The sequence below is a fragment of the Malaclemys terrapin genome, chromosome 10 (assembly GCF_027887155.1).
Source record: "Malaclemys terrapin pileata isolate rMalTer1 chromosome 10, rMalTer1.hap1, whole genome shotgun sequence".
NCBI classification, from domain to species: domain Eukaryota; kingdom Metazoa; phylum Chordata; order Testudines; family Emydidae; genus Malaclemys; species Malaclemys terrapin.
Genome location: NC_071514.1, coordinates 7556054 through 7583502, shown reverse-complemented (window position 1 = coordinate 7583502; position 27449 = coordinate 7556054). Strand labels below are relative to the sequence as shown.

At 43.9% G+C, this 27449-nt stretch overlaps 1 protein-coding gene across 1 annotated transcript in view; it reads right to left on the bottom strand.

Moving 5' to 3' along the window:
- The window catches only part of CHSY1 (chondroitin sulfate synthase 1), a 100180-nt gene extending 77074 nt beyond the window's left edge, over positions 1-23106 (bottom strand). The window contains exons 1-2 of the mRNA XM_054042657.1: positions 22617-23106; positions 9704-10199 (exon numbers count right to left, since the gene is read on the bottom strand). Coding sequence (XP_053898632.1) covers positions 9704-10199; positions 22617-22930 — 810 coding nt within the window. The 5' untranslated portion in view covers positions 22931-23106. The remainder of the gene's footprint in view (positions 1-9703; positions 10200-22616) is intronic.
- Between the last annotated feature and the right edge of the window lie 4343 nt (positions 23107-27449).

Genomic DNA, 27449 nt, shown 5'->3' with positions numbered 1-27449 from the left:
CTGATGCACACGCGCAAAACAAAACAAAATTATTGCACCATCAATATATTTGAATTTAAGCTAACTTTGGCTATTTGTTAATGAAATTTCAAAAATCATACAAACAAAAAAACCCGACAACCATCTGTAACATGATTTGCCAGTTAACCAGATTCTCAAATTTCCCGCAGGTGAAAAGGAAAACTAGAGTCAAGTTTGTATCATTATTATTGTATGTGAAGTTGCTCAAACATATCTGAAGGTCATTCTTGACCATTCGTTTGTTTCAAGTGGCAATACAAGCAGAAATCCAATTTAAAGCAAGAAAGAAAGTAGAACTAAGTTTTAAGTGCAACAGGACCAGTGAATCCTCTTCCAGGTGAAATTTAACAGCAAGCTTTCCAAGAGTTCCTAATAGTACATGCAGAGAAATTGGGGACACTTAAAGGTCATGGTGTCCCAGGTAGGCAAGAACAAAATGCCTGCCCTACCTTTTAGATAATCAGGATTTCTGGCAAGATTTTAAGACTCCAGCTGATAACCATGAAAGTTTACACCATCAGGAGTCCAGATAAGCTTTTAAACACAGGAAATTAGTGCTAAGTGTTTAAAGCCTTTTAAGACTCAATTAAAGATATGTGGCAGCCCAGTAGATTAGAACCAAGTTCCATTTTCCAAATCAGAGGGCTTCAGGGCACAACTCACAGCAAAGCTTCAGCAGGAAACTTGCTAAATGAGATGAGGCTAGACACATCCTGAACAACTAATTCTCCATACGATGGACAGTACAAACTGTAGTCGGCAGATTATGTAGAGAAGAGGGGAGATCTTGTACAGCGTAGTACACCGCAGAGTGTTAGAAACGTTCCTTTTTGTGACCGGGAGCTGGTGCTGCAGATTGCTGTTTCACAGCCACTTTTATCAGTAGCACTTCTCTACCACAGGGCTGGAACCTCCACTGCAGTCCAAAGCCAGGCTCTAGCTTACCATACAGAAACATTTTAGTGTGGTGTGTATGGGAGGGCTAAGGTATTCAGTTCCCATTACTAATTGCAGCTGTACATCTAAACACACTGAAGTTTCATCCCAGCCGAGTCAGCAAAAAGGAAAAACTGCAGCACTAGTGGATGTCTGTATTGCACAGACAGTGACCTTATAAAAGGAAGCTGTTGAAGCAAAAGAAGATTTATTTTTTTTAAGAGACCTAACAATTCTTTTCAGTATTTTTCCCCCTTTTCTTCTCTCAATTTGAGGCAGATAAGAATGAAAAAAGATCAGGAATACTAATTGGGAAGGTACTAATAGAACATGCCAGGGACTGATCCTGCTGTATCAACAAAATATAACTGACAGTTTACTAAAGCCTTTGTATATACTAGCATACCATGACCAGCAAAGAGAGCTGCTTAGAAAGCAGCTGTTTTAACGATACATCAGGATGGAGATATCTACTGTATATAATTCTGTCATGCTGACTTCCCAACAGCATTAATAAAGGCCCTGGAAACAGATTAGTGCTCCTGGCTTTTACAAGGTTGGTTGTTTTGGCGCACCCAGGACTACAGGTATAGTCTACCAGGTCTAGCTCTAGTCTAGACAAACCCAGCACACTGTTGGTGCTACATTAAAAATAAGTCTTATTACTATTTAAGGCTTGGTCTACACTAAACCCCCAAATCGAACTAAGGTACGCAACTTCAGCTACGTGAATAACGTAGCTGAAGTCGACGTACCTTAGTTCGAACTTACCGCGGTCCAGACCCGGCAGGCAGGCTCCCCCGGCGACTCCGCGTACTCCTCGCGGCGAGCAGGATTACTGGAGTCGACGGGGAGCACTTCTGAGTTCGATTTATTGCGTCCAGACAAGACGCGATAAATCGAACCCAGAAGTTCGATTGCCTGCCGCCGAACCAGCGCGGTAAGTATAGACAAGCCCTAAGACTGAGGGATTGAAAGCAGGTCCCCCTCTTCACATTTTTTTAAAAAGTGAAATTTCACTTGACATTAAAAGGGATATGGTCAACTAAAAAAAAGCAACCCTAAAAGCACTCTGCCTATTACTATAAGTGCCACCTAAGAGTCTAGTCTTTGTTGTAGTAATCTCTCTTTATAGTTTAGCTGCTTTGTGCATTTGACAAGTTCGCCTAGACAGTGAAGCAGACTATACAGAGTTTCCACTTTGTTTTGTGTGGGCTTCTCACAATGAGACAGCCATTTAAAAAAAAAAAAAAAAAAAATGTGCTATTGCCAACCCATAAAGATTGGCAAGCCCGAAGGGATTGTTAGGGCAGGTGTAGTATCCAAAACTTCAACTTGAAATCTAGTCAGTTTTTTTGGTTTATTGTGGATATACTATTAAGTCAATCAAGACCCTTTTCTAAGAATTTATTTTTACACAGCTTTTCCATACTCAGTCTTAGCAAATGGGGAGGATGCATGCAGGGGACACTGGGAGGGAAAGAGAGTAGGAATTTATTTTGCATAAAGACAGAGTAACTTTCATAAAGTTCAGACAAGGGGAACCACATATTTCCCCCTTCTCCAATGGTTTCTCAAGTCTTCACACAACTTCTCTCCATAAGTACATGTCTGAGTTAGGAATCTGGGATATGGAGCATTCTATTAAAGTTCTTTATCCAGCAATGCAATAAAGCCTTTGCTGAGCTGACTGTACTCAAGACAATGACTAATCTTGTCTAATCAGAAGACTGAAGGAAGATCTAAGGTACTTCTATTTTTATGCATGGCATCAGCAGAGACAACATTTCATTGTTCAAGTTTCAATTTTTATAACCTTCAGCTTAGACATTACTATAGGTCATCTAACTAAGACCAGATTCCTCTGTGTTCTCATGAAAACTGGGTCAAACCTTAAAACAAAAAACCCGACATTACATACAAATTGAATACAAGTGCATACCGTACAATTCCCTCCTCCCACTCCCAACAACAAGGCCAGAAGTCAAAACAAAAATATTCGTGCTAAAATTGCATATACACAAAATGGAACGGTCTCCAGGGTCTTTGGGTTCAAACAGCAAAGCAATCAAAATACTTCACAAACCTCAAACTTCTTATTTAAGGCTTTGCTGATCTGCGACTACAAAAGTTACTAAAAAAGGCTTATGAGTTTTCAGTCAGATTTTGCTTTCTTTTAAGTAACTTAGACAATGTAGAAGTTACAGTTTGGATGTGGATCTCCCATTCCAAATGCTGAAACCCTCATCCACCCTGTGGCCTTCCTGCATCTATGTAGAAGCTTCCTCAGCTTTGACCTCCCTGCTTCTCCCCTCACCAATCTGCCAAAAGTGCTGTTATTAGAGTTATGATGCTCTGCCCACCTCCCTCTACCTCCCCCAAGCTCTTCACTGGTTCCCTATTGCCTGCCGCATCAAGGTCAAGTTTTTTTGCACTCCTTTCCAAGGCCTCGCGCAATTCTGCCCCTGCCTACATACGGTCACCACCTATTCTTGTCCATTGTCTCTCCTGCAAAGTACTTGTTTCTTCTCAGCCATGCACACAGTACTTGCAATCCATTCTTCAGCTCCTATATGCTAAATGGAATTGCTCTTAAAAAGAGCAAGCAGACTTCCATGAAGTCTTTCAATGACAGTCCCATCCAAGTTAATGCAGTTTTTTAAACTGTACTACTTCAAGGTTCTCTCCAAACTAATCATTGTATACGTACAGATGGTCTGCATCAGATTCAGACTCTACGCACCTTGTGCGTGGGTACACATGGCACCACGTACACGGATGGCATCAATTTATAACCCTGCTATCCCATGTTTCCCAAGGACAGGTTTATTTTAAGAGTAGCACATGGCCTGAGGTCAGAATGGACTGCATGTCAGAGACACACTGATGTAAAGCAATACTGAAGGCCTGATTTCCAGAAGTACTGACCTCAGTTGGAGTTGTGGACACAGCATTGTGGAAAAATGTTGGCGATGACAAATTCAAGAACTGACATGACGCTACATTGGTCCTTGAGGTTAACAAGACACATGCGGTACCCTGCTTCTCAAAGGCCTTCACAACTCTATTGTAATATACATCAGACTAAACAGGCAAGTACAGAGTATTCCAATAAAATCTCATCAGGACTCGGATGCTGCACCATTAGAGTCAACTGGAGCTCTGCCCTTGAAGTTAATGTAGCATAGGACCAAGCTCTAAGTGGGCCACACGAAGCTAGTCAGCACTGCCAGTTAGTCTCCAATAGTTTTTTGACACAGTGAAGGAGAAGTTTCTTTCTCAAGAGATCAAGTATCAGAGGGGTAGCCGTGTTAGTCTGGATCTGTAAAAAGCAACAGAACGTCCTGTGGCACCTTTAAGACTAACAGATGTATTGGAGCATAAGCTTACGTGGGTGAATGCCCACTTCGTCGGATGCATTTCATGGGCATTCACCCACGAAAGCTTATGCTCCAATACATCTGTTAGTCTTAAAGGTGCCACAGGACGTTCTGTTACTTTTCTCAAGAGAGAAACCCACAGAACTGGAGACTAGTCACATGCTAAGAATTGTATATTTGTCCCCTAAAGCCAGTACTTCCTGTTTCCCTCCCTAACCATCACAGGATTTCTCTGAGTTCTGGCCACTTTAGAGCCCATAAACAACCCCCACCCCCCCACGCGCATTTGAGAGCCTTATATACAGGAATGGAAAGTTTGGGGGATGCTTACATCCCTATCTGATGGATTCATAATTGGACCTATGTGAATCTGGCTATGGGACAAACTGCTTTTTCTCAACCCACAATAAAAATACAACACTTGACTCTCCCGGACTTCCCTTACACTACCTCTCACAGGTAAAGAGGTTTTGAAAATGTGTTTTCTATTTTGATGCTTTGGTGTGGAAAGTACTCCCCACCCCAAGACACTGCTAGGTAAACTAGGAAGCCGGGCTTTGGAGCTGTGCTCCAGCTCCAGGCAAAAACCTGCAGCTCCACTGCTCTGGAGCTGCTCCGCACTCCAGCTTCGGGCTCCGCTCCAAAGCCCTGCTAGGAAGTGGAGTTTCTATTAAGACACATGGACCAGTACATTTTTAAAAATGACTTTTCAGGTCTAGTTAAAATAGAATTAAGCATGTAATGCTTTTCTTTCGAAAACATTATTCTTTCAAAAACCGAAGTTTCCAGTAAGAGATTTTCACCAGGGCACAACACTGTCTAGGTTCTTATTCTGCACCAATCACTGGTATGAGGAAAGAAAAGTGTTTGACACTAAGAGAGCAAAATGGTGCAAACGGATTGTATCACAACTGAGGAAAGTGGGATGCATATGCTGCAGCTTTGCCAATTACCAGCAGTTATAACTTGGATAAAAGTAATCAGGATTCCTATAAACAGGAATCGAATTCTTTACATAGTATTTTTATGGCAAGAGCAACTACCAAAAAATGCATCACCTGCTACTGAAAGATGATCCCACGGGTGAGATGTTGCTAAAGAAAATACAAGACTCAAAATGAAACTCAAAATAGAAAAGTTGACAATTTTTTTAAAAATGAGAGCACTGCAATAGCCTTGCATCAGAACGGAAGCTAGCTTTCTTCAGTATGAGCAACTGAAATGGTACACTGGCACAATGTTGCACTAAAGGCAGAAAGTGAACTAGCCAGTCTTCACTCTCCAAGCAGAGAGAAATGCCAAGTAGTAAACTAATAGCGAAAGAGGAGATTTTAAACACAGGTATAATCAAATATTCTCTCCTCAGCCCTGGCAGCATCCCTTTAAGATTGAAATACCTAGATTCTCTAGGACTGTGGGGTCCAGGCCTCATGGGATCAACTCAGCCCCTTATCCTCCCCAACGTAGAAAAATTAAGCTCCACATACTTTATGCTGGGGATGGGGAGGGGTGTCAGGTTTTGAAAGAGAGACCTTATAACCTAGGTCCTGTCTGTTCTCTGTGGACATATGATATTCCATGGCCCTGTCAGTCCTTGGTATAATTTGTCCTGTCCCCCTGCTGTCATGCAATGTGTTGTGCCCGAATTATTGAGTGGTTACTCCCATTGACCCTAGGAGGTGGCTGCATTTCAGTTATTTGTTAAGCACAAATGACAGGTTCAGCACTCAAAACACACAAAAAAGGAACAATCACTGATCGAGATCTTACAACCTCAGACACACCAGAGAAATGATAAAACCCAGAGAAGGGAACAACAGACAGTGCTAGCCTCTCCTCCCCCGCCCTCCCCCACACACACCCCCAAGCATTCAGGCCAACAAAGTTTATTCACAACTTGTCTTGTGGGCATCATGGAAGTAGTGAGTTTACGTGAGACTTGTAATGAATAAGATTGGTAGCTTAGTGGAGTAAACTTCATGAGTAAGAGGCAGCACAGAAGCCAGCACCAAATGCAAGAACGAAACAAGATGGGTTTCAAGGCGGATATCTTTGATCAAGCATAAGGTACAGGAGGAACAAGAAGATCTAGGACCAGACATGTAGGCTGGGACAAAGCTTTGATGCAGCAGTAGAGGGGTGTCTAATGGTCAGGACAGAAGATAACAGTTTTGGTGGTCATGCTGTGCCTGGAGTTAAAAGGGAGAGGGAGGTGTAAAGAAGGCTGGACAAGAGGTGGTTGCAGTTATCCAAACGTATGTGATTCCTAGAGTGTCAATAAGGGTAATAGCAATGGAGGGTAGAGAGGGGGAAGATACAGGGCCTAGTAGAGTTTTCCCCAACGATGTTCCACAAACGTATGGCAAAGTACTGGTAAACACTTGCTCGCTCAAGAAGCCCCTACTGACATCAGTGAAATTACTCACATGAATAGGGGCTTGAAGATTTGGACCATTAAAGCACTTTGGAACTCTTCTAAATGGAAGTCATGAGCAAGGAATTTTTTAAAAAAGCAATTAGGGTCTAATTTGCTAAGCCCTGCAAGAACTGTAAAGAGGGAACTAATTCGAGGTATCCTAAAGAATGCAATACTAATACCCCCAGAAGGCAGGGGATGGAATAACTGTTCCTTCCACCCAAAGTCTGTTGCAATACAATGCATTGCATTTTAGGCATCGCTTGCTTGACACTCATGAATACACTTAAGACATGGAAAATGTTGCTTAAACACTAACCTTTCCTAACACAGCTGGTTAAGACAGCTGCATTGCTTAACAGAGCCATTGTTTTATTTTACATAACATTCCCTAGGCACATTTAATCCAGTTATCCGGGCATGGAGGGAATCACACCAAAGACCAAATTATGATAGTTTTTAAATGAAAAAGCCCTCATGAAATGAAAGTGCAGCTACTCCCTAAAGCAGTAATGTGCTTTCATCATTGAAACTGCTACCCAGCCATTCCTCCCTCCCAGGGAACACTAAACCTTAAAAATTACTCCTGCAGTGTGAGTGAGAATGTAAGAGTTCATGCTATTTTCCCCCCTCCACATGCTAATTTTAGATATTCCACCACATCTGTGAGAAAACATTCTGAATAGCTTAAAAACACTCAAGCATTTTGCTTTTCCTCAGCATTATTTGTAGTCTAGTTCTGCTACGTCATGCACTTTGTTTTGTTTTTCTAACCTCCTTAAAGTGTGACCGCTCCACAAATGATTCAAGATTTCGTGCCAAATCTTGGTCCTACTGAAATCAATGGCTGTTTTGCTATTAATTTCAATGGGACCAGGATTTGAGCATTTAATAGTTTCAAGTTATACCTGATGTAGCTATTTACATGGAAGTTGTTTCAATAGTCTGCTCTAGGCCCAATAACTATTTTAAATAGGAGAACTAAGAAAGAAAAAAAAGTGGTTTGATCCTTTTCTCTGTAAAGCACCTAACACACTAGTAAATCATTTCAGGTCTAGAAATATAGAAGTGACAGCACCGTTCTAGAGCTCATCTTTGCCTGTGTCCAGATTTCATTTTTTATATACATGTGACAAGATGAATGCAGATGAAAAGCTCTCTCCATCTCAAGGACCTGATCCAATGCCCATTGACTCCACTGAGCTCCAACTGGGCCCACAAAGCACTAAATGGAGAAGCAATCAGTAACTATTTCAAAAATTTAAACCATGTCGCTGTCAAAATGAAACCAAGTCAATTCAAGTTAATAGCAGCTTCAGGTACTCTCTCTGACTCAAGTCCCTCTTTCAATTTCTGTGGTTTTACAATTTTCTTTTTTAAAAACTCGCCCCATTGCTATGTGAGAGCTCACAGTTAAGGAAAACTATGCACAGAGCTGCCAAACACACACAGAGTATTCCTTTGGAACAAAAATATGAGTCTAAAGCAATCTTCCTCTGATCTCTTATCGGTAGTAATCTTCAGTATTCTTTCCAATACTAGCAGAAGTGTGATTAAGTTGGTGTCCCTTTAAAAAGAACTGAACTCATGCTTGGCCACATATTTAGATTCTGTAGGGACAGGCTTTTACAGAACTCCAGATTGATGGAAGTGATTCCACTGTATTTTTGTTTTAAAACTCCTATGTAAGCAGTTGAGCAGAATTATTCTTCTACAATACTTACAACCAAACTTTGAAGTCTAGAGAACTTTATGGATCTGAATTGTCCATGAGGATAACAAAGTGTAAGTAATAAACATAATATAAGCATAGTAAACAGCAGGTTGTGAGTTTTTTGAGATCCTGAAGCTGCAATCAGATCTCTATGGGCAGATTTCAGTGGTGGTCAGTACAGGGGTGTGGGGGAGGGGGGGAATAAGCTCCTCTGAAGACTAGTCTCCACCCACAAAGTCCAACAGCAGGAATCACCCCAAATATCCAACAAGTAACAGAATCATGCCTGAGCCATAGATACTTTCTTGTAGGCAGTTTCATGTTTAATTATCTGCAGACTTAGTACTGTATGCGGTGTGACAATGTTAAATGCTGGAGAGATTAAACACTTGTTTGGCAATAGGTATACCTTGGGTGAAAGACTAAGACAGAAACATGGAATTACTTTACAAAACAAGTCTATAAGCCTTGTGTGCTCCAACACTGGTAAGCAGTCTGGTAATTAAACCATTAGTTTTCAATACTGATCCCACAGACAAGTTGGTTAAGCACAAACTAGAAGCCAAGAACACCCACTCATGGCTCTGACAGTCAGCAAATCACTCAGGGACTTAATTTCAGAAGTGGTGAGCACCTGCAGCTCCCTATTAACTTCATACGGGCTTGTGAGTGCTGAGCCCCATTTAAACCAACCCACCCACCCACCAACCTTCGATTCAGTTTTCCCCTCAAGTTTCTATTTGTAAAATGGGGGTGATGAACATTCTTACCTCACAGTACAGGGATGGTAAAACTAGGAGACACTCAGCTTACATGTCACACCTCTACCTGATGACTTTTAAAAATAAATAAATAAAATAAAAACAGACAGACATCTGAGAGTAGTGTAACAAAGGTTAGAGAAGTTACCAGGTTTTCCCCAGCTTGGTTCATTTATGAGACATTTTTCTCCATGCCGTCACATATCCATTTGTGTGGGGGTTTCACATGAGGACAGGAAGAAGAAAAACTATTCAAGAGATAGGACAAATTTTATTTTAAAGCCAGAAAGAAAGGCAGGGGAGCTCTGGGACAGGTGCAATATCCAGAACTTCTTTAACCAATTTTAAATTTAGATTATACAAAATTAGGTGTCAGGTAGACCATATCCCATTTGCTTGTGTCTGGGACAGGACATTATTCTGTACAAAACATCACACCTTTCGCCCCCACATGCCTCATTGCTTGTGTTCTTACCTCATAAGACCAGACACACTGCACTCCTGCAAACCTCCGCACACATCTTCCCACTTCCACGTCCTCATGAGTGGTGTACATCTCTCGCAAGCACTCGCCAATGTGAGGCACCATTCTGCGCAGAACCTCCCGGCTCATGATCACTCCAGGTCCTCCCATGCAGAAGTTCTCGCCAGGTTCCAAGGCCAGTTTCCCCATCTCTTCGGTGGTGCCAAGCCCAGTCTGTCCAAGGAAGAGGGGTTCACTGCTGTTCAAACTCCTAAGGAAGCTCTCCAATCTGTCCCCCTTAATGTAAACATCATCATCTGCTCTCATAAACCATTCATAATTGTCCAAGTAGTGGTCATGCATGTACTTGAGCATCATAAAGGATTTCTTCTGGGGTGGGTAGGAGTCATCCACGCCTTGTAGTGGCACTATCGGGATTGGAAGAGAGGTGTCCGAACCCTCACTGGAGAAGAATTCAACCTTGCCAGGAATGGTTTTGGACCAGGTTCTAGAATGAAAATACAAAGTTAAGTTTACAGACAGAGCACATCATCATACAAGTCAAACATAAAGGAAAAAGTGACTCAGGGGGACCATTTGTTTTAAGAATTTCCTCCTTTTTAATTCTCTTGAAATGTTGTCTTCCTTCCATACAAGTGATAGTCACGTACAGTGGTAAGAACCATATAAGACAGCAGTTCTTAAACTGTGGGTCGCAACTCCAAAGTGGGTTGCTACCCTGTTTTAATGGGGTCACCAGGGCTGCCATTAGAGTCAGTGGGGCCCAGGGCTGAAGCCCGAGCCCCATTGTCAAGGGCTGAAGTCGAAGCCCATGGGCTTCAGACCGGGGCAGCGGGGCTCAAGCTACTGGCCTGCGGCCTGGGACTGAAGCCCTTAGGCGTGTGTGAGATGTAGTTATTTTTTTTGTCAGAGGGGGGTCGTGGTGCAATAAAGTTTCATATAAGACATGCAAGCCATTCCAACACAAAATGCCTCTGAGCCTAAGTTTCTAGCGTCAAGGTGTGCTAACAATAGAGCGCCTCCAAAACTAACTGTGGAATTTTCAGAAGTGCTCAGTGTTAGCCTAACTCTGCTCCCACTGATGTTGGGCATAAGACACTCATTGAAGTCAAAGGGAACTGTGTTAGGCTAATGCTGAGTGCCCTTGAAAGTACCATCTAAGTCCTTACAAAGGACTATACAACTTTCACGTATGAACACCAGTCAGATACAGAAGGAAGAACAAGATTTGGGACTTCCTAGACTCTGACTTTGTTTAAACCACTACCTTCCCTCACCCCCGAAGGTTTTTGCAAAATTTAGGAAGATCAGTTTTTTGTTTTTTTTTAAATTACTAAGAATGTATTTTCAAGTTTGTGCAGATGACAGTATCCACACAAAATTAGCTTCAAGCTGTTCAGAGCTTCCCTGCACATTTTCAGCCCCTACTTCTGATCACTGGTGACTATGTTAATCTATAGTTTCAGAGGTGCAAATGAACAGATGACAATTTTTGCATCAACTTATGAAGAGTCTGTACCCCACAGAAGGCAAGACTCTAGGACAGATGGGTGGAGTAGTGGTGTTTTCCACCCAGGAGCTAGTAGATGGAATGGATAGGCTCTGATAGAGGAAAAGATCTTTCTTCCATGCAGCAGGGGAAGAAACAGGAAAAGTCACCTCAAACTCATCTGCCCCATACCAGCTGGAGGCTTATGGAAAAGCAGCCCCAAAGAATGGGGCATGAATAGCAGCACAGTAGAATCCTAACAGATGGACTTCTCTTCTTACCATGGTATTGCCCCTCACAGCCACGTTTATATCAGTCTCTGGAGAATAGGAATGCAGATTTTTTTTTTTAAGCCCTACTCAAAGCTCTGATATTAAGTGTTCCATGATCCCACAAGCTCAGCATCTAGTTCAGAAACACAGCAAAAGAAACCAAAACAAAAGGAAGAGGAAAGGACAATTGAAATGGAGGGTTAAAAGGTAACAGCCACCACTTGAGTTGACAGCAGGGTTTGAACGTAGGACTCCACAGAGCTAAAACCATGAGATACCACTTCAGCTAAAGAATTTAGGGATGGGATTTTCAAACAGGACAAAGACTCTTAAAATGGCTTTCAATGGAACTAGCACTCCTACGTCACTTAAGACATTTATGAATCTACTACTTCTGATGTGGATCAACTCCCAGAAGACGACAGACCCATACGCCCCTAAAGAGGTTAGGAAAGCAGTGGGGTTTAAACCGAGATGGGTATTTGTGAACAGGAAACGGCAGGCTGTTCCAAGCATTAAGAGGATGTCCCATGAGACATAGGGAGCTGGGAGAGGAACTATGATCAGCAACACAGGCAGGGCCTATGGCATATCAGCCACTCTTATAGCCAGGAGCCCTTATTTGTGTTGAGCTGTGTAAAGACATAGCATCAGTCTTAAGATTTCACCAGCAACCTCTAGCAAAGCCGGCCTAGCGCATATGTACATGGGCAGCTGGCCTCTTTACACCTCTTCTGAGTCACAATCAAGCAAAGATTCTCTAGAGACATTTTAAGTTATGCAGCTATTAAACGTTTCACATTCTTGCTCTTAAAAACTTATGAAAGTTAGATCACTGGGTATTGTTTAATGCAATTGCTACCCACAAAGAGAAAGAGTATTCTGTGTAGGAAAACAGTTTTAATCAGTAACTGGACAGTTGTTCCTTCTATAGGAGTTACTTTCTAGTTATGTTTGTTCAGCTTTGTTCAGGAATATTTATTCCACTCTGTATGCATCCGAAGAAGTGGGCTGTAGTCCACGAAAGCTTATGCCCAAATAAATCTGTTAGTCTTTAAGGTGCCACCAGACTCCTTGTTGTTTTTGTTCAGACTATAATCTGCATTCAAAATCTGCCGTGAAAACACTCTTGAGGTGTGAAAAAGAATAGTGTTCCTTAAATAGATCACTGCTATTTATACCAGGTGCTTCCAACCACAATTTTTTAGATTAAAAATAGAGTAGGAGGTGTTTGGATCACTTAACCTATCTGAAATCTACAGCATTAGCCACTAAGAGACTTCATTTAAAAATATATTCAGGTAAATTAAACAAAAAATTCCATTTAGAAATCAAAAAAGGTATTTTAAATTTTCATACCCAATGAATTGGGCAGTTGGTGTTCAACAGTTATGTCTGTGCCTAACAGAAATTTTAATTAAAAAAAGTCACAATCATTTAAAAGGATAAATCCAGATTGAAATAAGTGTATTAGTCAAGTGTCCAGTGCATTTTAGGAAATTAACATTCCGCTGAAGTCAATGGAAAGAATCCCAATGACTTCAGTCAGAGTTGAACCAGATTTTTAGGGTATGTCTGTCTACACAGACTAGAAAAATCTGCAGCTAGTCCATGCCAGCTGACACAGGCTCGCAGGGCTCGGGCTGTTCCATTGCTGTGTTGGCTTCCAGGTTTGGGCTGGAGCCTGAGCTCTGGGAGGCACCCGCCTTGCAGGGTCCTAGAGCCCAGGCTCTAGCCTGAGCCCAGAAGTCTACACAGCAATGAAATAGCCCGTAGCCCAAGCCCCATGAGCCGGAGTCAGCTGGCGTGGGCCAGCCATGGGTTTTCCTTTGCCGTGTAGACATACCCATAGTCATCAATGGACAAGCTACAGTTTATGAAACCACTCGATTGAAGTGGGGAAAATCAGCTAGTTTTACGCAAACACCCATATCTTAAGTTAGTGAGAGTTTCTTTGTTAATTCTTTGGTAACCACATTTGGATTGATACTCTACTCCTTTTTAAGTAAAAAGAAAGCAGACCATACATAGCTTTTCCTAATGCTAATATCTGGTGGTTTATGAGTGAAATATCCCAGCTTAAATTTAAATTTAAAAACCAAGTGAAGAAGCCTTTTGACCAACATTAGTCAAAAAGTGCACTGTGACAGATTTAAATGTAACTAGATTTGTGGAACAAAAGCTGTTGAGAATCACAGTTATCAAAAGCATCCGTTGTTATCTGTTCCCAATGCTGCTTTTATACTGAACCAAGCCACTTCCCAGACAGATTCATTTAATAAAGTGGCAAGATGAGGTCCTTATAACTTCTTCGGTTTATTGTCTTTTTCCTTTAAGGAAGCCAATAATTTTCCAACTCACACCCTACACCATGAAAAGTCAGCAATCTCTAATTATGATGAACTATGGACAGAGCAGGATTTTCTCTGTACTTTATAGCTCCTAGCTAATGATCCTCTACGGTCCAGATGTTTTAGAGGCGTACTCAGCTATGTAAAGCAATGCGGTGTCTGTTATTTCCCATGGTTGTAGGTGCTCTCAGACCTCCCAGTTCAAGTTCTCTCATATCAACACTTATGTGAGTGCTGGTAGGGAATAGCTCCTCGTCACTTGAGATGGAACAGCTGCACACATCAGTAAAAGTCTAACAGATTGGGTTTTTAAGTGTTCAAACTGCAGAACATCCCTTAGCCCAAAGCCAGTTGTCCTAGATAATATTTTTGGTGAAACTACAGTTGGAGTATACTTTAATCATTTCCTAAAGTAATGTGATTTCTAAGATAAGGAGCAAGTCAACGTAACTCAAGGTTGTGGCTTCTAGCACACATTTGAACTTTGGTACAGGTGACTTGTAGAAGCTCACTTAAGGCCTTTTGAATACAAGAGTCAGTTATCAGAGGCCAAAACATCTGGAGAACATCAACACTTGCTGCTTCTTACTGTCAGAATTAGTGGCAGATGACATTTGATATGCGTCACTTATTGGCTCAGGCATCCACTTATTCGGAAAGTATAGGAACAGAAAAATTTAAAGTTCAGGACACATGTTTATTACATCTAATAATAAAATCAAACCTGAATTTATATAATCAGCCATATCTGACATTTGAAAGGTCTATCAAAAGACAAGAATAATAATGATAAACATGGAATTTTGTTCAAAGCTACTTCAAGCCTCTTAACTTTAAGTCATTGAAGAGCCAACTTGCAAAGTCATAAGTGTAAAACCAAGTTTAACAAGTTCATAGCTACTATTCCAATTCAGTCTAGAATCCTTAAGTTTATTTTTTTTGCTTGATCTTCAGCTATAGGTAGCGTCCTAAATCATAAGACTTCACAGTCACAGGACTTAGTTCTCTTTCCCCTCCCGTGGCCTGAACAGTATTTACTCACATGAGCAGTCCCACTTGCTTTGCTTGTACTATTCACATAAGCAAGAACTATTTATTAGAAGGTTTGCAGAACTAGGCCTGAAGCTTAGTAATAAAAACCCAAAAATTGATATTTTCAGAGAAGGCCCATACTCTGCTCCCACCCCTCCATTCCCCAGTCAGACTCCTTTGGTTAAGGAAATGTGGTCACAATGCTTCTACAGCCAGGTAGCCGAAGTTGGTGTTACCAGGATTATCAATCATCTGTACTGCAGTAGTCCCTACAAGCCTCAGCCAGGTAGATCCTCGACACTGTGCAAAGATATATCAGAAAAACTTTAGTGGCTACTGAATATCAGTATTCAAAAAAACTGACAACAGAACTGCTCTGTTAGAGCCCAACCCTCTTTCATACATAGAATCTTTACATATGTGAACAGGAATACTGCATGAGTCAAGATTAGAAGGATTAGGCCCATAGGGTTGTTGTGGTTTTTTTTAGGAGAAGTGTTGAAGATGTGCATGATATTGAGCAATACTAGTTCACACAGCATGCAAGACATACACAATTCTGATAATCCAGAAGCATGAAACACCAACGTCATAATTTAAAAAGAAAAAAGAGTTGAGCAATCTTCCTTTAGAATGAAGACACTTAATATAGTGCATTAAGGCTAGCTGTCATAACGTCATTACTTTAGGAGTCAGATGAAATTTTTCTTCACACGCATATATAGCCAATTGTATGCAAGTCACATGATTAGTACCGCTGTTCAGGTACAAGGGTTCTCCATAGATAGCTGTTAAAAATCAAATCAATGTAAACCAAGTGCATACAATCTCTTGAGGGCACAAACTAAAGTGTAGACAAGAACAAGTTAGGGCTACAAAGCCAATTACTATTACCAGGAATTAAATACTTCCTAAAAAGCAACCATTCACACAGTTACAGTGTTGTTAGTAATAACGTATGCACTTAGCAGTAGGGACTTGGCATGCCCTAGATCTGGAATTTTTCCTCATCTTCAGTTTCCAAATTCTTGCTTCATTATCTCCAGTGAAGACTCATAAAAAGCACAATAAGCTAGAATATTCATTACTCAGACAGTTGTCCCAAATCAAAAAGGATTAAAGAAAAAAAATGTATTTCATTTTGCCCGAGTGTGCTGGGAACTTCCTTTGCAAGAAACCAAAGAAGCCATTTAGAGTTTTGAGAAACACTTGCATTGTATAATTATGCCAAAGAAAACAATTTGTCAATGCCTCAGCAAGATAATGAAGCTGGGAAAATGATTTCTTGACTACATCATGGAGCATTGAATTAAGACTAGTTTTGAGCAACTCTGTTTCTAAATGATGGACTAGTTCTCTCCAGTGAGTTCTTACTTAGAAGCAAGGCAATCAGCTCGACTCAGCTATGAATGTCATGCTGAGAAAGCAGCATTGGTAGCAGATGTGGCTCTGGTGCTAAGTATCTGTGGTGTCACTCGTGTAAGGTTGTTTTTTTTTAAAAAGTCTTTACATTTTAAAAATAGCCATTTATATGCTGATCCACCTCAGCACTGAAGAATTTTACATCCACTAGTATTGATAGTGTTACTTACATCAACAAAGTGCAAACTATTATCTTGAACACCACATACAATTCTGTCTCCCCTCTTACCAGAGAAGATCTCTAGGAGTTTATATCTTGATAGGAAATTTCTTTTTAAAGCTACCAGCCATGCTGTCCTGCAGAAAATTGCCAGAGAGGCTGAATGGTCTGCTGTACTCCTTAAAGTCTCCCCTTCCAAACCTAAGAAAAGCTAATCTAGGGCCCTGATTTCCAGAAGGGTTGGAGTTCTGCCCCCAATTCTGCACCTACAAGTATATGCGGGTGCAACGTATAGCATCTGGGTAAAGGTACAAATGTGCCTATGATTTACATATAATTGCTCCCACAATCAATTTTAGGTGGGAAAGTCAATGCCTAGATCTCCTCTTTACCTCAGAAGTATGACAGTTGGTTGCTCACAAAATATATTATTTGTTCTGTAGAGTACGTTGCAGATTTTGGGTCACTGTAGTAAATATTAATGACCTCCCAGAAGTCTTATAACCTCACCATGGCATGTGACCAGACCATAAAAAGAACTTATTTTTTGCATCAATATTTTCTTCCACATTCCAATTATTTTGATTAAAACATATCTGGATTCACTTAATCTGAATTGGAAGCAAATGACATTTTCCCAAATATAAGAAATGTATACTCCACTGACCACCACAGTATCTAACTAGTTACCCTGAAAGGACCCAACAAGAGGAATATCAACCAGTAGACTAGATCCCGGGCCTGCAGATAGACAGTTTGTATTATACTCTTGCAATGGCCAGCCCTGGGCTCAGGCACAGAATACACACTACGCTCAGGCCTGGTCTACACTGGGGGAGGGGGGAAAAAAAAAAAAAAAAAAAAAATCGATCTAAGATACGCAACTTCAGCTACGAAAATAGCGTAGCTGAAGTCGACGTATCTTAGATCAAATTAAAATTACTTACTTCGCGTCCTCGCGGCACTAGATCGACGGCCGCAGCTCCCCCATCAACTTTGCTTCCGCCGCTCGCACTGCTGGAGTTCAGCAATTGATAGGAGAGCAATCGGGGATTGATTTATGGCATCTACACTACATGCGATAAATCGATCCCCGATAGATCAATCGCTACCCGCCGATCCGGCGGGTAGTGTAGACGTACCCTTAGACCCCAAATCCTTTTGGCTGCCTTTTGCTGCAGCTTTTCTAAGCAGTATTTAGCTTTCTCAGCATTCTATTTCCTACAAGATACAACAACAGCATGACAATGTGTTCAAAATGCAGTCTCTTGAATAAGTGAACCTTCTGCGCAACGTCTGAAAGAGGCTAGTTTGGGCATGAGGTACTGCACAACGTTATCCAGAAGCAAAATGGCATCTCTTGTTCATGGTCTTTTAAAAACCATCTCTCTTTTTTTGTTCCTCAATTACATACAGTACAATGTACAGAAAAGTAACATTCAGCTTGGTTCTCAAAGTTTGATGCCTCCCTACACATTAATTGCATTAAAAGTTAACTACGCTCCACATTTCCCAGTCAATATCATTTATGTGCAAAATAAATGAGTGGGTCTAGTGTTTGGCAAATTGACTATTGCTTCTATTCCATTTATAAGATATCTTTGTCCAGGCTTTCTACTAACAGCAGTCTTTGGAATCCTCTGGTACTTACTCTACTGGCGGGTTTTCTCCCTGCTGTGGTCCCTTCAGGATAGCTTCCCGCCACTCTGAACCATTAACATTTATTGGCATCCTTTTTCTTGGCCTCATGCCTTTGTTAGTCAGTCCCTATACCTATACTCTTTCTGACTAGCTAACCGCCTCGCTGATTTACATGGTCACAGCAAGGGTGATCAAATCCGTTTCCTATGTTGTATTATAGTGGCCTTCTAAGACACAGTTTCTGCTAATCTGTTTGTCAGATGGAATAACAGTTTAAATCAATGTCTACTACACTCTGCCTATTATGCTACCAGAGCACTATTTAGAGCTCCCTAAAATTCAATAGGCCCACTTCTCCCACTAGCAACTCACTGAAATGACTAAAAGTTTTTCAGGAAGTGCACTGCTCAAGTTCTTCCTAACCATAAGTGAATTAACAGCAGCAAGGGACCGTGTACGTTTTGTTCTTTGGTCCCCTTCACTTTTTTCAACAAAAGCCTTAGAGCTAAAATAGTTTGGAGATTTTCAGCTCCCTGCACCTTTGGCTCCTTTCACAACTATTGAAATCATATTAGCCAGTCTCTGCAATTCTTAAGATGGCAATACCATAATTCCTTGCCAAGGGCTTCCCCACTTTCCTTGCTGCAACCATCAATTCATCTTATCATGATGCTGTGTCAATTGAATAATTTTAATTGTCTAGCCGAGTGTACCTTGGCACTCATAAGCCATCTAAGGTTTCTTTTAGCCAAAGGAAAGCGTATTCTTATCTCTGGAATTTGTTTTTTTAAATGCACAGTAGGGTGAAAAAGGCTTTTATGCTCTTCACAACGGTAGCAGCTCTCAGATCTTGTCCATTCAGTGACTATTGAATCTCTCAAAAAAGCCACCAATTTCTTTTTTTTTTGGGGGGGGGGGGGGGAGGGAGAAGAGGGACGGAGACAGGACACTACCAATTTCCTCTTCCAGGCTGCGCATTATCTTGCTCGCTGAAGGGTTTTGTTTTTTTTTCCTCCCCCCTTCTTCTCTCCACCTTTACCCAATGTCTGTCAGTGTGCATCTCTCCCGCACATCTACCCTATGGATCTAGTTCTGCAAGGCTGACCCACATGAGTAGCAGCACCACTGAAGTCAATGGGTTTACCTGCATGGCTACTACCCAGTGTAATGGATGCAGATTCAGGTCCTATATTAGTAACTACCAATGTATAAATGCAGCATATGCCAACATCTCTTTGAACATCTTCCACAGGTCTCCCATAACCGCCTCCCTCTCTAAAATTCCCAACCCAACTAGGTTTGAACTAGCAGAGCTACTATGTTGAAGAGCCCAGTTAGGCAATTCCTTATGTTAAATATCCCCTTCCACTTTAATACATTTTATGGCATTATAATCAGATGCTCCTATTTCTGCTAACAATGAAAAGCACTTTTACTTGCTCAGTTTCACTAGCCTATTGATCAAACAGGCCAAATATTTTTAACATACAAAATACAAGAATTTGTTAAAGATACATCTGCAGAAAAAATTTAAAACTATAATATATCCAAGTTAGATTGCTAGGTCTTAACTACTTCAGATCTCTTGCAGAAGCATACCTTGGGGCATGACATCCCAAGATCTGCCTTTAGCGTAAGGTTGAAGCACTAAGCACATTTTGTGCAGGAAACATCAGCAGAGTAGAGACACTCTCTAGAGCCACAGATACTACTCTTGCCAAACGGATGACTGCTCGAATAGAGATTGGTGATGAAATCTGTTACTATGTTCCAATTACTGTTTATATTACAGTAGCATATTGAGTCCCCTTTATGGATCAGGCTACCTTGTTATGCCTAGCGCAAAGAGAATCCCTGCCCTGAAGAACAATCTAATAAGAGAACACTGTAAATTAAAATAGGTTTACGAGATCTCCTTCTCTGTGTTAGTATCAAAATTGAACAACATTAAACAATCTATGTTTTGCCATTTATGCTTTCTATTTACTTGGTCCATGTTCTCAACCTGGAGATTACTTTCTTCATGGCTAGATGGGAGTAGAGGTGGTCCCCAAACTTTTTTTCTATTGTAATATGGGGTCTTTGTATGGAAAAGATTCAGAACACTGCACCTACACAATGCTGCAAATTTGGTTTATACACGCTTGTGGCAAATGTTTTTAAAAAGTTCAATAAAAACATTTCCACTAATATTAAAATGTTGGAAGCTACAGTATGTTAGGCCTCATTTAAACAGTAAGTTGGGGTTAGTGTTACCAGATACTGTACCTTAAAACAAGACACAAAGGATTGGTCTAGTGGGAGCATTCATCAAGTTTCAACATGAGGAGATTACAGTACTGTCAGAATGACCCTGGCAATTTTGCATTGAACACAGAGGTTAAGTTCACTGACACACACACATACACACGAATGTTCAATGCTGTGGAGAAATCTGTTCTTCATGTTACTCACTTCCCCCTCATATGGGTAACCAAACTATTTTCAAATGAGCTATAGTTTAAGAAAAGCTCCAATCTCAAACTAGTTTTTGCTAAAAAGTTCTGTGCCAGAGATCTTAACAACCGTTAGAGTTCAGTGCAAAAGTGTTAGCTGAGCATATCCTAATGATGAATAAGGGATGCCACTGAAAAGTGCAATTGAATAGACCTGAGTATTGGCACATTTGTGGAGGTCTAATCAGTTATCAGACTGATGATTGTCAGAGTAGGTGGTTTAATTATGATGCAAGAGCATTTCCTTCTTTTAAACTGTCAACTTAGTGCAACTAGTCAAACAAACCAGAGTAAAAAAAAAAAACCCTTAAGGTGAAAGCTCTATAATATAAACTCAAACTTGCATTTGCAAAGTAGCCCTCAATTTTGTTCAGGGGTTCTCTCAAACAAGAGTTAGTTAACTCCTAAATCTTAAAGGGTCAGAACCTCGGCGGAAAAGGTCTCATTGTCTGAATTTGCCTGCTACTGTTGCAAGTAGCAATATAAATGGCTACAACTGAAAGATTTCTATTTTTTCAGTTTCCTTTGGTCCATCTGACACTACTTTGGGAACAAGTGAAACTGCCTAGAAACATACAGCGCCTTTGTTGATTTGTCCTGCTGTTTGTGTGGGTCTGCCAGACAGCACCAAGGGAGAGGAAAGCTATTTTAATAATAGGCAAATGTGATTGTAAGAACCACAGAAGATTAGCATGGAGACTCAGCATGGAGGTGTAGTACCTGAAGCAACTTTTAACTGGCATTTTGAGGCTTAATAGGTATCAAGGCAGAGCAATGTGTAAGTCAGACACTGCTGTCTGTACAGAGCAGATCTCTTCCTACTTAGTGAGAAACCCAGCAGCAGCTCAGGATGTATATTTCAAGATTTCCTCCAGGTTGATCTATATGGAGGCTCTTTTTACAAACCCCGTTGATAATACACACAGAGGGTACACGTCCAGACTACCTGCCGTATCGGCAGGTAGCGATCAATTTATCGGGGATCGATATATCGCGTCTCATTAAGATGCGATAGATCGATCCCCAAACGCGCTCCCCGTTGACTCCGGAACTCCACTGGAGCGAGCAGCGGTAGCGGAGTCAACGGGGGAGCCGCGGCCGTCAATCCCGCGCCGTGAGGACCCAAGGTAAATCGATCTAAGATACTTCGACTTCAGCTACGCTATTCACATAGCTGAAGTTGCATATCTTAGATCAATTCTCTCCCTCCCCCCCCCCAGTGTAGACCAGCCCAAAGTCACCCACAGGCATGTAATGCCATTACAAAAAATGCCATCAAATACACAGCAAGTCGAGATTGCTGAAGAGACTCTAGATACTTATAGAGCCCATCTGTCAGAATACAAAGCAGCTGGTTAGCAGCAAGACCCCCTGAATCTGTGCAGTAGGTTAGAGATGTCCAGAGGGGAAGAATAAAGCAAGATCTCCCCCTTCCCCTGCACGGCTAGTGACTTTATCCATTTAACAGATGGGAAGCTGCACATACAAAGGAACCCAGATAAGGGAGAGGCATATAAAGCACATTCCCCCACACAGACATTCTCCTCTCTGCACACCCCCTATAGGGACTTTATCCACTTAACAGATGTAGGCTAACATGCAAAGAAAAGGGGGCATAAAGCAAATCCCCATACATATTTCCCTCCCCCTGTACCCACCCCTACTCCAGTGACTATCTTCTTCACTGATGAGGAGCTACATATGCCAAAGTAGTCATGGTGAAAGGGAGGGCTGCCCTATGCCTAGAGCAGCGTAAGAATAGGGACAGCCAGGACAAGGACAGCGTGCCCCAAGCATGTGTGGGAGGAGAGTGAACACAGAACAGAAGGGCCCCGGGAAGCAGAAGGAAAGACCCTACTGCACAGACTGCTGGGGGAGGGGGAAAGACAAAGAGGGGGTGCATAAGGGAAAAGGGGTTCACAGGGGGATCCTGCCCCGTGCACTGCTAGAGGGGAAGGACAGAGAAGGGGTGCACGGGGGGGAGGGAGAAGACCCTGCCCATACAATGCTGGAGCAGCACAAGGCAGGGGTGCAGCCCTCACCTGTAGGCAGCCACGGCCCGGCTCTGCAGGTATTTCTGGGCTGTCATGACCCCCACGAAGAGAAAGTTGCTGGCCGGCGGGATGTCGTCCTGGCGCTCTGCGGGGTCCTGGGGCCAGAGCAGCGTCCCCCGGGAGTCCCTGCGCAGCAGCCCCCCGCCCTGCTGCAGCCGGCAGCCCTCCGGGCTCGCCTTCCGCCGCTGTCCCGCTTTCTTCAGCTCCGAGGCGCGGGGCAGGATGAGTCTTGACGCCAGGATGAAGCCCAGGACGAGTCCTAGCAACACGCTGAGCCAGGAGCGGCGGCTTCTGCCAGCCATTCCCCACTCGCTGCCCGACACACGCTGGTCCCCCAAAATACACCGCGCCCCGGGTGACGGTCCCCTCGCTGCCTCGCCCGCTGCACGGAGCGCCTACACCCCGGCTTCTGCCAGGGGGGCCACTGCCCTACTCCTGCCCCTGGATCGTCCCCTCAGCCCTGCACCCCGGCGGCAGGTCCCCGCGCCCCACTGCCCCGCCCCCTGCCCCCCCACTGCCCGGCTGCCCCGCCCCCTGCCCCCCCACTGCCTAACCTACCCCGCCCCCTGCACCCCCACTGCCTCGCCCCCTGCCCCCCCACTGCCTAACCTACCCCGCCCCCTGCACCCCCACTGCCCCGCCCCCCCACTGCCTAGCCTACCCCAAGTCCCTGCCCCCCACCTCAGCCCCCCGAGGGTCGCTCTCCCTACTGCCTATTCCCCCAAAGCCCCCCCCAAAACTCCCTGCACCCCAACTGCCAGCCAAGCCCGGCCCGCCTCCGCTGCCCCCCACCACCAGGGCCTCCCCCCGGTCCCGGCGCCCCCTGCTCCCGGGGAGCCCGGACTCCGCGCTGCCCTCCTCACAGCCTGGCCCCGCCGCTGCCTGCCCTAGCCGGCCAGCCCGGGCCCCCCCGGCGCGGGGAAGCGCAGCCCCCGCCTGAGGGCGGCAGCCATGGGACCCTCCTCCCCTTCCCCGGCGGAGACGCGCTCGGCTCGGCCGCCGCTAGCGCTGCCCGGCCCGGCCCTGCCCGTGGTGCTGGTGCAGCCGCCGCGGCGCGTCCCCCGGCTCAGCTCGCCATGGCGCGGGGGGAGGGGCGCGGGGAGGAGGCGCGCGGCCCCTGCCCAGCCCGCCGCACGCACAGCGCGCCCCGGCCCGGGCCGCAGCCTTTGGCCCCGCTCGCTTGCCGTCCCCCAGCCCCCATTGGCTCGCGGGCGGGCTGCGCGCTGCGCGCGGCTGCTGGAGAGGGGAACGCGGCGGGCGGGAACGGCCGAGGGGCGACAGGGAAGGGGCAGAGGGGGCGATGGGGGAGGGGGTGACAGGGAGACCAAGAAGATGGGGGAGGGGGCGATGGGGGAAGGGCCTATGGGGGAGGGGGTAGAGGGGCTGCAGGAAGGGGGAGGCCGGAAAGGGAGTGATGAGGGAAGGGCCTGTGGGGTAGGGGACAGAGGGGGTGACAGGAAGGGGGAGGGCAGAAAGGGGGCGATGGGGGAAGGGCCTATGGGGGAGGGCGTGACCGGGAGGGGAAGGGGAGACCAAGAAGAGGGTGATGGGGGAGGGGGCGATAGGGGAAGGACAGAAGGGGCGATGGGGGAGGGGCAGAAGGTGGCAGGGAGGGGACGGGGGAGACCGGAAAGGGGGTGATGGGGGAGGGGCAAGGAGGGAAGGGGTTCTGAAAGGGTGCCAGGAAAAGAGGGATTGGGGAGTGGAGGGGGAAGGGGGTGAGACAGAACAGGGGATAGAGGAAGGGGGAAGAGCCTAGGGACGGAAAGGGGAAAGGTCATGCAGCAGAAGGAAAGAGAGGAGGGGGAGGGGGAACGAGTGATTCTGGTCTGGGAATGAGAAAGGAAGAAAGAAAAATTCCAGTCGGCATGAGGGGGGAGTTGGAATGAGAGAGAAGGGGTCATAAAAATAGGGTGGGTGTACTGATCCCAGGCCCCCTGATGGTGTTCTGCCAAGGGAGACTAGCTCATCGGATTGTCTATGTCCTGAGGCAATGCAAGTTTTGTGAATTCTTAGGATCTTACAAATCAGAAAAACCCTTGGATTCAGCATTCCTCCCATGCTTTGTGTTTAGGGACTGCAAATCTAACTCCAAACTGGTTCCCTAGAACCTCCAATGCCTTTTGATTTTAATTGGATAAACTAGTCCATAGGTAGCAACAGACTGATTATTTATCACACTCTGTAGATTTGCAAAGGCCCAAAGAGATCATCAGTAAAACAATGCACTAGCACTCACAAGGCTAGAGCTGAACTGGAGTTTTCCTTAATATAGTACCCTGGGCTACTACCACTGGTTCAGCTCCACTGGCTTTAGCACCAGTGGGGACGCCTAGTGCAGTGGTTCCTAAACATTTTACTAAGGTGACCCATCAACTACATTTTGTCTTTTTTTGCAACCCACCATTACATGCATGCACCTCCATGCAAGTGGTGCAAGCGTAATCCCAGCTCAATTCAGAGGGGAAGCCCCAGTGCAGGTAGGGTTGCAGAGCAACCTTGCCCCACACACCTCCTGCAGTGGCAGCTTCTATCCCTTGGGGCTGGGCCCAGCCTCCTATTGCAGGCATTGGGTTGCAGCGCCACTTAGGTTTGGCCCAAACGTGGGAGAAGTATATGTTAACCTAGGTTAGGGTCCAGTGATGGGTTAATCTGCCCCTGGATGTGGCAGCCCCTCTAGAAACTTCCTGCAACCCACTGGGGGTGAGTCAGGACTTACCGTTTGGGGAAAAAATGACCTAGTGTAGACAAGCTTCCTTCATTTTTTCCACCATACTGTTTACCCTGCTGGACCCCTTGGGCCCATTTCTTTATTGAATCTACAATGGGTGCTATCACTGATACAGATGAACCCATATAAATTGTTTGGTAAAATTCCCTAGTATAGACATAGCCTTAGCCAGGCTTTTCTGTGCCCCCACCACTTTCCTACACTGACTCCATTTAACTCAAAAAAGTTTTTTAGCCTGGATGAGATTGCTGTGGCCCCAAGATTCCCTGTAGTTGTAAAGACATGGCATGGCATTAATACAGCATTTCCTTTTGCTGCAACATATTGTATCTGGTGCAGCCCATTGATCCTGACCTTATCGCTGGGTGGTTTCTGCCATTTCCAGTACAATTTTGCATCTTAAATGCCAGGCTTTCCCATGACTAGTTTTTTTAAATGTATGTTATGGTGCCAGCCCACAATTTGCTAGGTGCTTTCCAAACACGTAGTGAGATTAGTGCCTGCACCAAAGAGTTCACAATCCAAAGACACAAGAACCATGTGAAAGGGAAGCCAATCAGGACCAGGAATAAAACATAAAAAATGATTGTATTTATTTATTTACTAATTTAAAAAAATTACCCCCAACTAGCCCTTTTCCTAGTCCTTATTAAGATAAAAAATTGTTAATCTGAGGGGACACTAGTAAATATTTCCTCCTAAACACCATAGAAGAAAAAATGTGCATAACTTAAGGAGAGAGGTGAAAGAAAATCTGACATAAGACAGCCTATTATCAAAAGAACTGGACTGTTATAAAAAGAATACAAATACCAAACAATAGTGTGAAGGCATGTCTTAGACAAAATACATGATGTGCTTTAACAGTACTTGTATTCTTTGTCACTATAACATTACTGGGAGTCAATAGATAGGTTAGTTGCTGATTATCTGAATGTATAGGAGTAAAGATGTTTAAGAACTGTGTATTGTTAGTTGTGGTACAATTCTTTTTAGAAGCTGGGTATAGCACCAGTCAAGTCTCTCACTACCTGAGTAAGAATACTAGTCTTCTGCTTCAGATGAAAGTGGAGATACTGGTGCCACAATTCAGGGCAACTGCACCTGTATCCCACTTCTCTAGTCCACTAAGGGCACCCACACTCAGACTTCTGGCTCCCCAGCCATCATTTCTCTTGAGCAGAGGCACACATCTCTCTCCCTCCTGGCCAGGTTTTTTCCAGACTGCACAGTTCCTTGCCTACACTGCAAATTCCCTAGCAAGTCAGACAGCCTAAGCAGTCCTGCTTCACCTTCTCAGAGGCTATAAACAGAATACACCGGACCCTCGCTAGAACGCCCGTCTATATAGCACGGATTTGCATATAACACGGTCGCAGCCATGGATCCCAAATTTAATTACTTTAATTGCAATTCATCCCAAATCCCGTGTTCTAGTGAGGGTCCACACAGCCATTTATAAGCAAGAACATTTACTTGTAAGGTGAAAGCATTACAGAGAAACCATATTAAAACAATAAAAGAATGTACACAATGCTAATAAGCTTCCCAGAGATGACACCCTCTTCACCTCCATCCCGCCCCTCAATCTTCACAAGGGCTCTGGAGGGGCTCACTCTTTCCAACCCTTCCCTAAGGACTGGGTTCCTCCTTTTGGACAAAAGGTCCTATCCATTTGCTGCGTCAGAAAGAAGGCTGCTTATCCAAAAGTCCTTTTCTTGTCTGTTGGTTCTCTAGTATTCTAGAGAATCCTGTCTGAATCAGTATATGTGAGCCTTTCCAAATGGTGGTTTCTCTCTGGAGGTGTTACTGAATGAATCTGCCTAAACACCCCCCACTGTTTTTAGTTCCTGGAGGGCTGAGGTCTTCCTCCCCCCTGGAATTACATACAATCCCTGGCCCGCAATGATATATAAAGTTAAACTTAATTCAATAAGATTGTATTGACCAGGTTATTGCAGAAAACTACCCTATCTGTCACAACTGGCTGTCGGTAATACACCAGCAAACAAAATACTACAGGATACCAGGATGTTACAGTCATGACAAGAGATTTTGAAGCAAACTTGAATTCACGGGTAGGTGGGAAT